This window comes from Tachyglossus aculeatus, chromosome 13 (genome assembly GCF_015852505.1).
Source record: "Tachyglossus aculeatus isolate mTacAcu1 chromosome 13, mTacAcu1.pri, whole genome shotgun sequence".
Classification (NCBI taxonomy): domain Eukaryota; kingdom Metazoa; phylum Chordata; class Mammalia; order Monotremata; family Tachyglossidae; genus Tachyglossus; species Tachyglossus aculeatus.
In genome coordinates this window covers 18,099,032-18,112,744 of record NC_052078.1, presented here as the reverse complement: position 1 = coordinate 18,112,744, position 13,713 = coordinate 18,099,032, and the positions used below count along the sequence as shown (strand labels likewise).

The following is a 13,713-nucleotide window of genomic DNA, read 5'->3' as shown; positions in this document are numbered from 1 at the left end:
GCTTGTCTGTACATGGCCTGTGGAAGCTACACCCTGATGTGGGAAAAATTCCCTATGTTTTTGACCTGTACCTGACAGTCACTGCTCCTCACTGTCTATATAACACCTGGTTCTCATCTAATGACTTCGTCTCCCCTGCCATTCTTTCCCGAAGAATACAAACCTTTTTTCCCCTACTCAAGGGGAAATGGGGAGGGAATAGTCTGCTCCTCATCCACAATATCTTTCACCCCATTCCAACCTCCTTACATCCCTCACCTTCTCTTCATTTGAAATCCACACTCTACATCCCTCACCTTCTCTTCATTTGAAATCCACACTCTTTACTGCCCTTCACCTCCCCTAACTACCCTTCGTATCCCAGCAGTCTATAATTTTCTAATTGTCCCCAATTACCCTTTAGATGTCAGTCCTCCCATGGATAGCCAAAGGAAGAGGACTGATCCCTAGAGGGCCGCCTTCAGATTCACCCACTTAAATGAACAGCTATAATAACTAGCCAATAGGCAAAATTTAAAAGAAAACTGCTCATGTGTTAGAAAAAAAGTTAACTTCAGAAAATAAAATGGACACCAAATTTCTAATGGAAATGCAGAGATAAGGGAGTGTATATTCCAGAGTTAAGACCCTGCCCACCTGGCATACTTGCCCCTGGCCCTGCACATGTGCTCTCTGCCCTGGCAATTCTTTTTAGAAATTTGCTGTTCAGGAGCGAAAGGAGCTGACCTTTCCCCTCACTACTCAGGCTCCTTTATTTGGGCTTGCATGGAACACCGGATTTTAAGCTTATGCCACTTTAGATTGATACTGGATGACTGTCGACTGAAATAAACATGAGAACATTTTTTAAGAGAAAACTATCGATTAAAAAAAATAGACTCGAGACCCTAGAAGGAAGTGTATAAAAGGAATTAAGATACTGGCCTGAACACATGATTTATCCTCATTTCTTTGAGCCCCCAAAGTGAAGTTTCTTTCTTACCTTTATGTACTTCACTAGTTTCTGAATTTGCCAGTACTCAGATGGTAAATCAGTGTTTCCTTCTTGATGACGTTCAGGTTGTTCATTTTCCTCCTCACTCTCTGAGGAACTCTCACTAATATCTTCACACTTTAAAGAACTTTTACTAAGAAAGGAAAAAGGAATGTTAATCATTAGTTGTGGGAGGCCAGGTACAGAGCAGGGTCGTTGTTCTCTAGAAGTTTACAACCCTACAGAAGTGCCATGATGATGATGGCAGCATTTATTAAGCACTTACTATGTGCAAAGCACTGTTCTAAGCGCTGGGGAGGTTACAAGATGATCAGGTTGTCCCACGGAGGGCTCACAGTCTTAATCCCCATTTTACAGATGAGGTAACTGAGGCACAGAGAAGTGAAGTGACTTGCCCAGTCACACAGCTGACAAGTGGCAGAGCCAGGATGTGAACCCATGACCTCTGACTCCAAAGCCCGTGCTCTTTCCACTGAGCCACGCTAGTTAATTATAGCAATATTGATCAAATTTAAGAGAGCCAAAATTGCAACTGTAATGTATCATCATCATCTGGGAAGGCGATCCCAAAGCAGGATACTGACATTAAAACACTGGTCCAGAATCAAACAGTAGTATTTACTGAGCACTTACTGCATGCAGAGTACTGTACTAAGCTCTTGGGAAAGTACAATACAGTAGAGTTGGTAGACATCATAACAATCCTAAGTAAGCTGTTTGTCTTTTTGATTTTTTTTTTTGAGAAGAAATTTCACTTGCGCTCCCTATTTCGGTTTCTCCATTGCCTTGAATCCCCACAGTGTCTGACCGCAGCTCCCAACCCAAAATAATAAGAATAGTGTCATTTATTAAGCACTTACTATGTAACCTCTCTAGAGCTTAGAACAGTGCTTTGCATATAGTAAGCGCTTAATAAATGCTATTATTATTATATTATACTTACTAAGCATGGCCCCTACCTAGCTCTTGGGAGAGTACAGAACAGCAGAGTTAGCAGATATGGTAGACATGCTACTAGAGAAGCCCGGGCTTGGGAGTCAGATGTCATGGGTTCTAATCCCGGCTCCCTCACTTGTCTGCTGTGTGACCCTGGGCAAGTCACTTCACTTCTCCGGGCCTCAGTTCCCTCATCTGTAAAACGGGGATTAAGACTGCGAGCCCCACGGGGGACAACCTGATTACCTTGTAACTACCCCAGGGCTTAGAACATATAGTAAGTGCTTAACAAATACTATTATTATTATTATTACTACAGCGTTCTGTGGGCACACTGAGCGCTCGGTAAATAGGATTATTACCCCAGTGCGCTCCGCCCAAAGACATTTTTACTATTCTATTTATTTTGTTAATGATGTGCATCTAGTTTTACTTCTATTTATTCTGATGACTCGACACCTGTCCACATATTTTGTTTTGTTGTCTGTCTCCCTCTTCTAGACTGTGAGCCCGTCTAGTACAGTGCTCTGCACACAGTAAGCGCTCAATAAATACGATTGAATGAATGAATGAACAGATGAGATTATTAAACTGAAAGCACATTGTTAATTGTGCTCTCTGGGTAATGAGCTACTGGTACATGCGCAGCAAGGGGATCAAGTCCCAGAACAAAGCTGTTGTCTGACGATGCTAGGAATAGTTGTCTGAATGACAACTGGTCCACTTTTTCCTTTGGGAGAGATAAAATGGTCCAATCGATTCCAGTTAACAGTGGCTCCTTAGGGCCAGGACTAGTTTAAGATCTTTCTTTGACCCAAGGTTTCTGGGGAATTGAAGTTCAGGTGAGACTGACCCCAGATGAAACCAGATCCTCTATCTTCTACCCTGTTTTAAGTACCAACACCCTCCGTGGGAGGGACCAAAACTGATGGGTCTCTCTGGGGTCCTCAGGACCAAGGGTTTCAGAGTGAGTGGGGTAGTAGCCAAAAAACAATTTTGTTCCAGGTCATTGGACCTGGAATTCTTGGAAGGCAAAGAGTGAGGCAATGGTTTAATGGTTCTAGTTTGCTTCTCTGGAATACAACTACATAAAACAGGACCCTAGTCTCTCAAAATAGGAAGTCAATACCTGGCACATCCATCCCAGAACTCGTGAATTCAGGAGGCTATGAAAAGCCCCTAGATAAAAGTTACCTGAGTGGGGCAAAGCCCAAAATAATTGGGGGACAGAAAGTGGAAAACTACAGCTCAATCCCAGGAGAATATTGGCTCCCTTGGGATTGGAATCTGATGAAGCAAAGTCCAGTGAAATGAATGATTCCAATGGCAGTGTTATGCCTTCAAATTTTCCAGGTAGTAGCATGTAACTTCAAATCTAATAACAGTATCTTAAAGAGGCAAATATCACTAATCAAACTGAACCCAACCCTCCACATCTGTAGGCAGTTTGGTTGTGTATTGGAGTAGCTAAATAGAAGCCCAGGTCACCCCTGCTTTGGAGGAAGGAACCCCAGGAGGCTCCTTCAGTTCTGTGCTTGCCTTCAGGGCACATCCAGGTTGAGTCTGAAATTTTGTGACTGCCCCTTATCTAAAGTGGAAGAAACTCGATTAGAGCTCAATTAGTTCACAGTGTAGAATGACTCAGACCCATCCTGGCTTGTGGCCACTGGGTAGCCGAGTACTCTTCACTTTGACTTTCACTAAAAAGCCAGTTGCTAAAATTAGAAACCCCATTTCTTTTTCTCTACCCTAGCTGCTCTACATTCATTTACACTGATTACCTCTTTGGCATCTACCTTAGGTTTGAGCATCCCTTTTCTAATTTTATAGCTTCACATCCAGTCACAATCCTTGACAAATGTCAGAAGGTTAAAGCGAGATAAGCTTAGACAAGACGTAACCCACAGGGGACCCAAAGCCATGTTTAGATCCTAGTGTGATTCCCATTATACTGTAATGAGACTAGAAGTTAATATTCATGCTTACTGAAGAATTCATGTGAGGCGTCCTTTTAAAATTCCCATAAAGTGGAAAGTAACACAGTTCACTCTCAAGTATTCTAAGTAGCTAAAGTCCTAGGAACCAACTGCTTGGGAGGGCTAGGGTAATAGGGTGTTCACAGTGCCTGTGTGCCCAAATAATGTAAATCCCTCCTGTCTGGTTTTGCCTATGTGAGGGTCTGGGCTTTTCTAGAGTTAAAGACTAGGACTGGAACCTTGCAGGCCCTGGGAGAAGATCCAGAACTGGGTTAGCAGCAATTCCCTAATTCCAAGAATCAAGCCCAGGAATTTGTCAACCTAGGGAATTGGAATTGGTGGTTGTGGCCTATGCACTATGGCTTGAAATATTTACAAACCTAAGACCATTTCTGATAAATATGGCAATAAAAATAAATATAGAGCCAGAGAATACCTTCTTGAAGTTGATTGTCTTTTTCCAGTTCCTGGGGTAGCTGGCTTAACTTCTGGTTGGAGATCCTTCTCTTCTTTCGTTTCTTTCGCAGAACTCTTTTCACTGAAAATATTGTTTTTCTAATTACACAACTATCTTTACAAAGAAGACTATTAGATAGAAGTAAATAACATCATAACATAATTCTCTCAAAGACTGTGATTTTCTGACTTTGGACGCTTGAAAGAACAAGGAATTTGGGTGAGAACAGACTGGATGAGTTTTAATCTAGGTAGGCATGTGCTGAGACTGGTTTCACTGACTCTTTGGGGAGAATATACGGTCCTCTTCAAGATGTGCTTCAGGGTAAACTGGTTTTACTCTAAGAACTCATGCTGTCTGGGCTATCACTATCCCAAGGGATGCCCATGGTACATCAGGTTGGGTCTTTTTGGTTCTGAGAACCTACAAGGGATCAAGAAAATCTGGGGGCCTATCCTGAATTCTGAGTAGTTCTGGTAAATTTTTGAGAGGGTGGTGGTTCTAGATTAAACGAAACTCCTAACTTTAAGACCAAATGGAACCCATGAAAGGGCCTGAAATGATTTTCCCCACTCTGGGACTCTCCAGACTGAGTCAGCCTGGACCACAGCAAACCTCCTACAGTGTATTCCCTAAGCCAACTCTAGGCCAACCCAAAGACTTTAAGGACGCTTAGGAAAACCCTCTAGCTATCCCAGATTTTGGAGCACCTATGAAGATAAACTCTTTATGTCTTAATACATGGAAAATAAGAGACACCATGGCAGAGGGTTAGAACCAGGTGTCTTTTGATTGTTGTCTTTTTAGGACATTCTCCTTTAAAATTCAAGAAAATAAGATTACAAAATGGAAATCAGACAAGTAATTGATTGGATGTCACTACAAATCAAAATGAAGATACTTTCCCTATTTTTAAAATTGATACATACTCTTGGGGACCAGGAGAGATCCATTTTAAACTTGTTTCTATTTTTTTGGCTTGTTTTTTCAAAGAACCCAGCATACTCTTTTCTGGACAAACAAAAAGTTTTGAGGCGGGATAAGATTCTTCAGCATCAACTGCTTCTGAGGGCCGATCCTTTTCACTTGCGTCCTCTTCAAAAAATCTATAATCCTGAAACAAAATAGGACTTAGATTTGGCTGAATGTAATACTTTATGAAATAAAAATAAAATACCACTTAAAAGGCATTTCTGTACCTTCCGAAAAGCTAGCTTGCTGTACTCTGGAATTAAAGGGATATTAATTCATTAATATCATTGAGACAAATGATACAAAAGTAGTGAACTTATTGAGTGGGTGCCTGAAGCAAGTTGCATATTACGAGTTTAGGAAGTTTGAGTCTATAGGCCAGTGCATCCCAACTTGCATGGCTATCAATTAATAGTACTTACTAAGTGTTTACTGTGTGCACATGTAAATGTGGTACATTTTGGAACTCTGCTGTATGCCTCAAAACTTTTGGAATGCAACTTTTTTTCAACGTTATTGTGCATGCATGGCAAAACCATATATACCATGATTTCACCATGGAATGGGACCAGTGGTCTTGGAATACTCCAGCTCAGCTCTCTGTCAGGAAGCAGGAGTGCCCACTAAAAGCAAAATCTACGATGGGTATACCCACCATTGAAGATTAGAAAGTACAGCTTTAGACCACAGACTACTTTTGTCTTCTGAGGGAGAACAATTAGGTAGCAAAGCACCTGTGTCTTCAAAACATATAACATTGTACAACCTCAACCATCTGATTCACTCTAGATACCTGGTTTACCCAGAACTTTTTTTTTTAGTATATGTAAGAACTGAGAAAGCAAGGTTGGAATATAATTGAAAAGAAGCATCCAGGTTCTCACCCAGCTCCTGGCTTCTTTAGTCAGTCTCATCCCTAATTTTTAATAATATGTGTTCCTTTATTGGGATTCCCAGCCCTCACGCCCTTAACCAAGCCTTGGCTCTTTTGTCAGTTCCAAGCTTCCTGCCTGTTGAGTAATTAAAAAGTGGGCCTTGGGAGCATGACTGAGAAACATGAGTCTTTTAGACTGTGAGCCCACTGTTGGGTAGGGACTGTCTCTATATGTTGCCAACTTGTACTTCCCAAGCGCTTAGTACAGTGCTCTGCACACAGTAAGCGCTCAATAAATACGATTGATTGATTGATTGATGAGGGACACTAGGGTGTGGGGTGCTGGGAGGTAGTGCTGGGTTCAGGGGCCACCAGAAGTGATTGGTGAACTGCACAATGGACCATACCCTGATTAAGAAATATCTGGATATTCTCACATCCAAATAGTGCCTATCTTGAATAGTTCAGAAATACGAGTTACCTGTAATCTCCTGAAACAAATTTTATCAATCAATTGCATTCACTGAGAGCGCTCACTGTGTGCAGGTCACTGGACTAAGCACTTGGTAAAGTACAACATAATAACATAATAGAGTCGGAAGACACGTTCCCTGACAACAACAAGCTTAGCTTAGTCTGGAAGGGGAGAACTATTAATTGTGTAACAGGAAGTTTAAAACATAAAGTGTAACATTTTTGATATTAATACACTTTTTAAAACACTCTTTTGGCCAACTGTCCACAGTATTAAAACTAATAGAAATGCACAGTTTATTTGACGCTGTACAAGTCAGAGAAAATGTTATTCATTAGGTTTCTGACCTGTATATTGAACTTCTAAATGAATTCCAACAAAGAATTATGTTAGGTGGTTTCCGCCAATTCTAAACATCGACCTTGGCCAAAGTATTATAATTTGATATTTACAACAAATTATTTAATTGCCACCTGCTGTTCATAGAGTACAGTTCAGTTATTGGCACCCTTCAGAAGATGGTAAACAAAGCAATGAGGCAACAACATTCAGGAACCACATTTCAGTAAGTTTGTATTACTCTTATACTATAGTGTTTATGGTAGGTCAATCACTTAATATCATTAATATCATCATCATCAATCATATTTATTGAGCGCTTACTGTGTGCAGAGCACTGTACTAAGCGCTTGGGAAGTAAAAGTTGGATATTAATATTATAATTTGTTGACTCATATTCAGCTTCTGTACTTGGGTTTAGCCAGTCTTTCTGCAACCTCATTTTGCAATGTCCTAACTGGGCTGTCTTGCATTTGTCCTTAATGCATTTATTCCTATTATTATATTCTTCTGATTTAAGTGATTTTGAGTTTGCTCTACTATACAAAAAGGTTGGCAATCTGACTCAGTGAAGGGCTATATGCCATTCTGATCACTGTGCTTGATTCTGTGTGTGTGTGTGTGTGTGTGTGTGTTTATGGTATTTGTTAAGCACTTACTATGTGCCAGGCATTGTACTAAGCGCCGGGGTAGATAAAAGCTAATAAGGTTGGACACAGCCCTTGTCCCACGTGGGACTCACAGTCTTAGTGGGGAAAATGAGGCATGAGAAGTTAAATGACTTGCCCAAGGTCATTCAAGCAGACAAATGGCAGAGCAGGGATTAGAACCCAAGTCCTTTTGACTCTCACACCTATGCTCTACCCACTAAGCCGAGCTGCTGGTGTTGAGAAAGGAACTGGGCCAAGGACTAATCTTTTTGGGCCACCACTCTAGACACCTGTGCTCACTCCCAAACAACAGTATAGCTCCATCACACTTCCTAGCAAGTGACGCTGCCGTATCTTAGAAGTGGGTCACCAGGGCCTTCTGATTGAAGTATTTTAGTTTTCCTAATTCCTTTTAACTTTTCTTTGCCCTTCTCCAACCTTCTATTCCAAACGGGACTTGCCCTAATCTGCTATTCATTTTTGAGTTGTTTATTTACGTGAGTCCTGTCTGACTCCAAGCTATTGTAGTAATCATGAAGTGCAGATGTTTTATGCAGCAAAATATTTATGAAATGTAAACTTGCATTTGGATACAATCATAAGAGAATGATTTCTGACAATGGCTATGCAAAATAAATTCAGATCAGTCGATGATCATATATTAATTCACAAAACAAAATTTAAAAGTTATTTACCAGTGCTGTTGGCACAAACTGTATTCTATAAAATTACATTAGTGTTTAAGGGAAACGTGTTTGTACTTTGAATGCTTTCAGAGGGCATTTTAAAGTATCCTAGCTACATAAAATAAATATTTTAAACTCAGGAGCAGAATGGAGTTGAACATAACAAAATATTCAACACTATTCAGCCACTTGAAGAGCAATGCGGATGTATGACAAATACAGAACAACATTTTTTGGAAAGTGACAACTATTAAAAGCACTCAACGCATTTTGACAAGAGAAGTCCTAAGCTCAAAAATCACAATCTTCAAACTTTAAATGTAATTACAGTAATTGAAGATAGTCAAGTAATACTGGGGTTTAAGGCATTCAAAGTGACATTTTTCTGGGAATGAAAAGTGTTTTGGGCATAGGAAGAGAGTGATGAGCATGTAGGTTTTTTTTTTTTTAAGTTTGTCTAAGAGATTGCAGTTTCAGTGGAATGAAGGGGTTGATAACCCAATTACAGTGGGTCAGAAAGAGACTTGGTGGAAAGGAAATGAAGGCAGCAGGTGTATGGGATCCATTCCAGCAGTTTGTATATGGATGGAAGAAAAAAAAGACAGGCTGGTAGCTAGACAGGGTTGTGGGATTGAGGACTTTATAAGTGCGGAGGAGAACTGACCATGTTTAAAGGCAGAAACCATCAGAGAGTAAGTAGCTTAGTTTTATAGTATAGGCATGTTATATTTAAGATGCTAGTGGTTCCTGCATGTGGCGATGTGAGATTGTAGGTGATATTTTAGGTCAGGGCTGGAGACGTACATTTGGGAGGCATATGCATAAGAAGGTTGCTGAAGTCAAGTGAGTGGGTGAGCTTCAGAGTGAGATGAGGGCAAGAAGAGAAGGATTAAGGATAGTGAGAAAAAGCTGTACGGAAAAGCTAGGGCTTTTATGAGGTGAAAGATGATAGGATCAGTGTTGCAGATGAAGAAGATGAATTTGGATTTAGAGAGCAGGGCTATAAAGCACTCAATCACCTTGTCCCCTCCTACCTTACCTCTCTGATTTCCTACTAAAAGCCAGACACTTCACTGCTCTACTGCCATTCTACTCTCTGTACCTTGATCTCACCTATCTCATAGTCGACCTCTTGCCCATGTCCTGCCTTTGGCCTGGAACTCTCCCCCTCTTGGTATCTGACAATCACTCTACCCACCTTCAAAGCGTTATTAAAAGCACATCTCTTCCAATAGGCCGTCAAAGACCAAACCCTTATTTCCTCTCCTCCCACTCTCTTCTTTGTTGCCTTTGTACTTGGATGTGCACCCTTCATTCACCCCTCCCTCAGCCCCTCAACACTTATGTACCCATTCATAATTTTTTTATTTACATGAATGTCTGTATCCCCTTATACAGTGCAAGCTTTTCATGGTATTTGTTAAGCGCTTACTTGGTGTCTCAGCGCTGGGGTGGTTCAAGCTAATAATGTTGGACACAGTACCTGACCTCCATGGGGCTCAGTCTAAGCAAGAGGGAAAACAGGTATCCTCATTGCACCATTGAAGAAACAAGCACAGAGAAGTTAAGTTACTTGCCCGGGGTAACACAGCAAAATAAATTGGCGGAGCTGGGAGTACAGACCACTGAGTTGTGAGAGCAATTAATAAATTCATTATTTAGTCTCAGACAGTTAGACTGTCAATTGCATCTCCTCCCTCATCTTTTTCTTTTCAGACACAGGGGTTGGGTGTGACATCTCTGGCCCTGGCGAGCACTAATAGGGAAGCACAACTAACATGTGATTAGTGGCAGAGGGAAATGGCCTCCTGAGAATGCAAATAAGTGGGACTGGAATATACCAGAGTAAAACTAAATGCTAAAATCAATATTTTTTTAATCCAAGTTCACTTTAAAATCCTAAAAGTAGCCAAGGACACTTAATATGTTCCCTGAGTTAGCATAGTAGCAACATTGGCTGTGTGAACTGAAAGCATATGTTTCAACTTTGACATTTACACCAGGAACAATTCTAGTAAAACAAGGTCTTTGTTGTTTCAGTCAAAGACTAAAGTTTTAAATGTAAATGATTTTCATTTTGAAAAGGACTGAAAAATAACACAAATGCTAAGAGACTGCATTTTTCTGGAATAATGTCTCATCATTCATAAGAACATAATATTACTGAGATGTACAAAAGTCTTTTTATACTAGACATGAACTTTTTCAGTTGCACTTTGGGAAAAGGCTACTGAGGGAAATGGGTGGAGCAAGTGCCAGATCTGAATCACTAACTTATGGCTCAGAAGCTGCTGCTTTTCCCACAGCTCTAGAGTTTTGTATCATTTTTGCTACTGCCTCTATTGCATTTTTTATGGTATCTGTTAAGTGCTTACTATGTGTCAGGCACTGGTCTAAGCCCTGGGGTAGATACAACTTTATCAGGTTGGACACAGTCCCTGTCCCTTATAGAGCTCAAAATCTAAGAAGGAAAGAGGAGGATTTAATCTCCATTTTACAGTTGAGGAAACTGGGGCACAGAGAAGTTAAGTGACTTGCCCAAGGTCACACAGCTAGCAAGTGGCCAGGATTAACAACTGACTCCTTCAACGCCCAGGCCCAAGCTCTTTCCACTAGGCCATGCTATTCTATTGTCTCCGTTACCATTACTCCAATATTCTGCCTCCCTAATAAAATTGGCCCTTAAAGACGGGGCAAAGTACAGCGGGGAGGAGCTGAGGAAAGCCGTGGGGCCCCAGAGGCAGTGACATGGGGAGGCAAGGGCTCAGGTGGAATCCTTCTATAACAAGACAAAAAGTGCCTGGCCTGAAGCTGCCAGGCTGGGCAGGATGACCTGACATTCGCAGATTTATATGATTTATCATAATCACAGCAATATACAAGTTAAATAACTTTTGGCTATTGCACTGTATGTAGAACTCCACTTAAATAATCTCTGGATACACTAAGCTGAATAATGCACTTTTATTAATTTTCAAAAAATAGCTGGCTTGGTCTCATTCAGTCTTTGGCTAAGAACTGTGTGAGGTCGAACCCTGAAGAGGACTGGTTGGAAGCTGGAAAGAGAATTATGGGGGAAGGAAAGGGAAAAAAACCCCCACCACCACATATCTTGTAAAGGAAAGAGGGGAGCAAAGCTCCACTGGGGATTTCAGAGAGGAAAAAAGCCTTCAGTAACCAAAAGGTGAAAACTTCACCCACCTCTGGCGTGAAGCTAAGCTTTCATAAGTAATGGCTTAGACTCCAGTCTCTTTCTGCCTTTTCCTGCTTTGGACCCTGCTAGAAGATATGCCTCCTGCTTTGAACTCAATCTCACTTAAAGGCTCTTTTGGTAAGTTTTTTCTCTTTGCTTTAACCAATACCTGTGGTAAAATAGGCCAGAGACATAAGGACTTACTTATGGGATTTATGATTCTATCCTTTTTTTTGGAAAATACCCTTGGAGTACAAGTGTTCGTGGGCTTCAGGCCCTAGACCTGATCACATGGAAAGAGAGCCCCTGAATTCAGTCAGGCTTTGTATGTGTAATTTTAAATCTCACTTTATGAATCTCCCTTTGACTTTCCTTTTGCACTCTTTTTATTTGCAATTTGACTAAACAGTAGTAGTTGACCATCACTCTGTCTGAAGACCATTTCAGCCATGTTTTGCTTCATTCAGAACTTGATCAGCCTTTCTCCCTCCCCTCCCTTTATTCCTGAGAGTTGATACTTCTACCCCATAATTAGTAGAGGTCAGAAAGGAGACCCCAATCTCACAGATCATGCAAGTACACAAACAGAAAATACCAAAACATACCTGCTTGTTCATGTTTTCTGAGAACTTTGCTGATTTTTCCCGTAAAAATGAGACAAGATCTTTAAAAATATCGCTTTTTCTCTCGTAATTAATTTCTTCAGTTTCTCTTTTCCGACCCTTAGAAAGTAAATGATGTTTTAAGTTGTCAGCAATATAAGTTTGCACTTAAAATGTCGGTTCTATAAGCTACATAATTCTAAGACAAAGAAAATCACTTTTATAACTTCATCCACCATATTCACATCTCACAAATGTGACAAAAAGGAGATAGACCACCTCCGCCTTTGACTCCAAACCACTCTGGAAACAAATGTACAGTTCAGTGCCAAAGAAAACCCAAAAGCCTTTCAATGGTTCCAGTACTGGCAGCTAGCGCAGTAAAGGAAGCCGAAGGAAACCTTATGATCTGAGCTCTCCTCTCCTCTGGCTGACTCCAAAAGACAAGGAAGAAATACAATTCGGAGCCACTCCAATCACTGGACAAAAGGAGCGGCTGAACAGAATCTCTCACAGGGCCTCCCAGAGTGTTGGAATGACCATGGTGGATACCCCTAAAACATCTCCTTCAAAGCTCTTTCACTGCCTCCCCTTACAGTTGGACTAAAAATAGCCCAACAGCATTAAATAAGAATAAATGGCATTTATTGAGCACTCACTGTGTGCAGAACACTGTACTAACCACTTGGGAAAGTGCAACGTAACAGAGTTGGTAAATGTGATCCCTGGCCACAAGGAGCTTACAGTTTACGGGAATTAATTACAGATGGGAAAATAGTGGAGTATAAGGATATGTACATGAGTGCTGTGGAGCTGGGATGAGTATCCAAGTGCTTAAGGGGTACACAGTCAAGTGCCTGATGACACAGAGGGGAGGGCAGGTAGAGGAAATGAGGGTTTAATCAGCGAAGGCCTTTTGGAGGACATGTGATTTTTCTGAGGATTTTGAAGCCGGTGAGAGTGGTGGTGTGCTGCATTTGAAAGTGGGGTATGGGAGGTATTCCAAGCACAAGGGAGGTCATGGGCAAGGGATGGGTGACGGGATACACGAGATTAAGGTACAGAGCAGGTTTGCATTAGAAGAACACAGTGTGCAGACTAGGTTGTACTTGGAGTTGAGTGAGGTCAGGTAGGAGTGGGAGTCCTGATTAAATGCCTTCAAGTAAATATGAAGGATTTTCTTTCTATATGGGCAACCACTAGAGGTTTATAAGGCGTAGGGAGATATGAATTGAACAGTTTTTCAGAAAAAAATGATCTGGGTAGCAGAGCTCAGGATGGACTGGAGAGGGGAGAAAAAGGAGGCAGACAGGTCAGCAACGAATCAGGGCAGGAACGAATAAGCGTGTGGATCAGCATGATAGCAGTTTGGATAGAGAAGAAAGGGCAGATTCTAGAGACGTGAAGGAGGTGAGATGTGTTCACTCCGAAGCTACTGTGTGCATTCTGGGAGGGAGAAGGAGAATTTTGGCTTGGGAAGGCATATCATTTTTCTTCTGCCTCGGACAAACCTGAGATGTAATCTGATCCTTTCACTATGACTGTCCTGGCAAGGAAAG

At 41.2% G+C, this 13,713-nt stretch overlaps 1 protein-coding gene across 4 annotated transcripts in view; it reads right to left on the bottom strand.

Annotated features, from left to right (window-relative positions):
- The window catches only part of ODAD2 (outer dynein arm docking complex subunit 2), a 148,704-nt gene that overhangs the window by 121,270 nt on the left and 13,721 nt on the right, over positions 1-13,713 (bottom strand). For all 4 annotated transcript variants that reach the window (XR_005453642.1, XM_038755483.1, XM_038755484.1 and 1 more), the window contains exons 6-9: positions 12,158-12,274; positions 5,293-5,477; positions 4,343-4,444; positions 983-1,127 (exon numbers count right to left, since the gene is read on the bottom strand). Coding sequence is in view for 3 of the 4 variants with exons in the window: in XM_038755483.1 (XP_038611411.1) it covers positions 983-1,127; positions 4,343-4,444; positions 5,293-5,477; positions 12,158-12,274 (549 nt within the window). In the remaining variant the exon portion in view is untranslated. The remainder of the gene's footprint in view (positions 1-982; positions 1,128-4,342; positions 4,445-5,292; positions 5,478-12,157; positions 12,275-13,713) is intronic.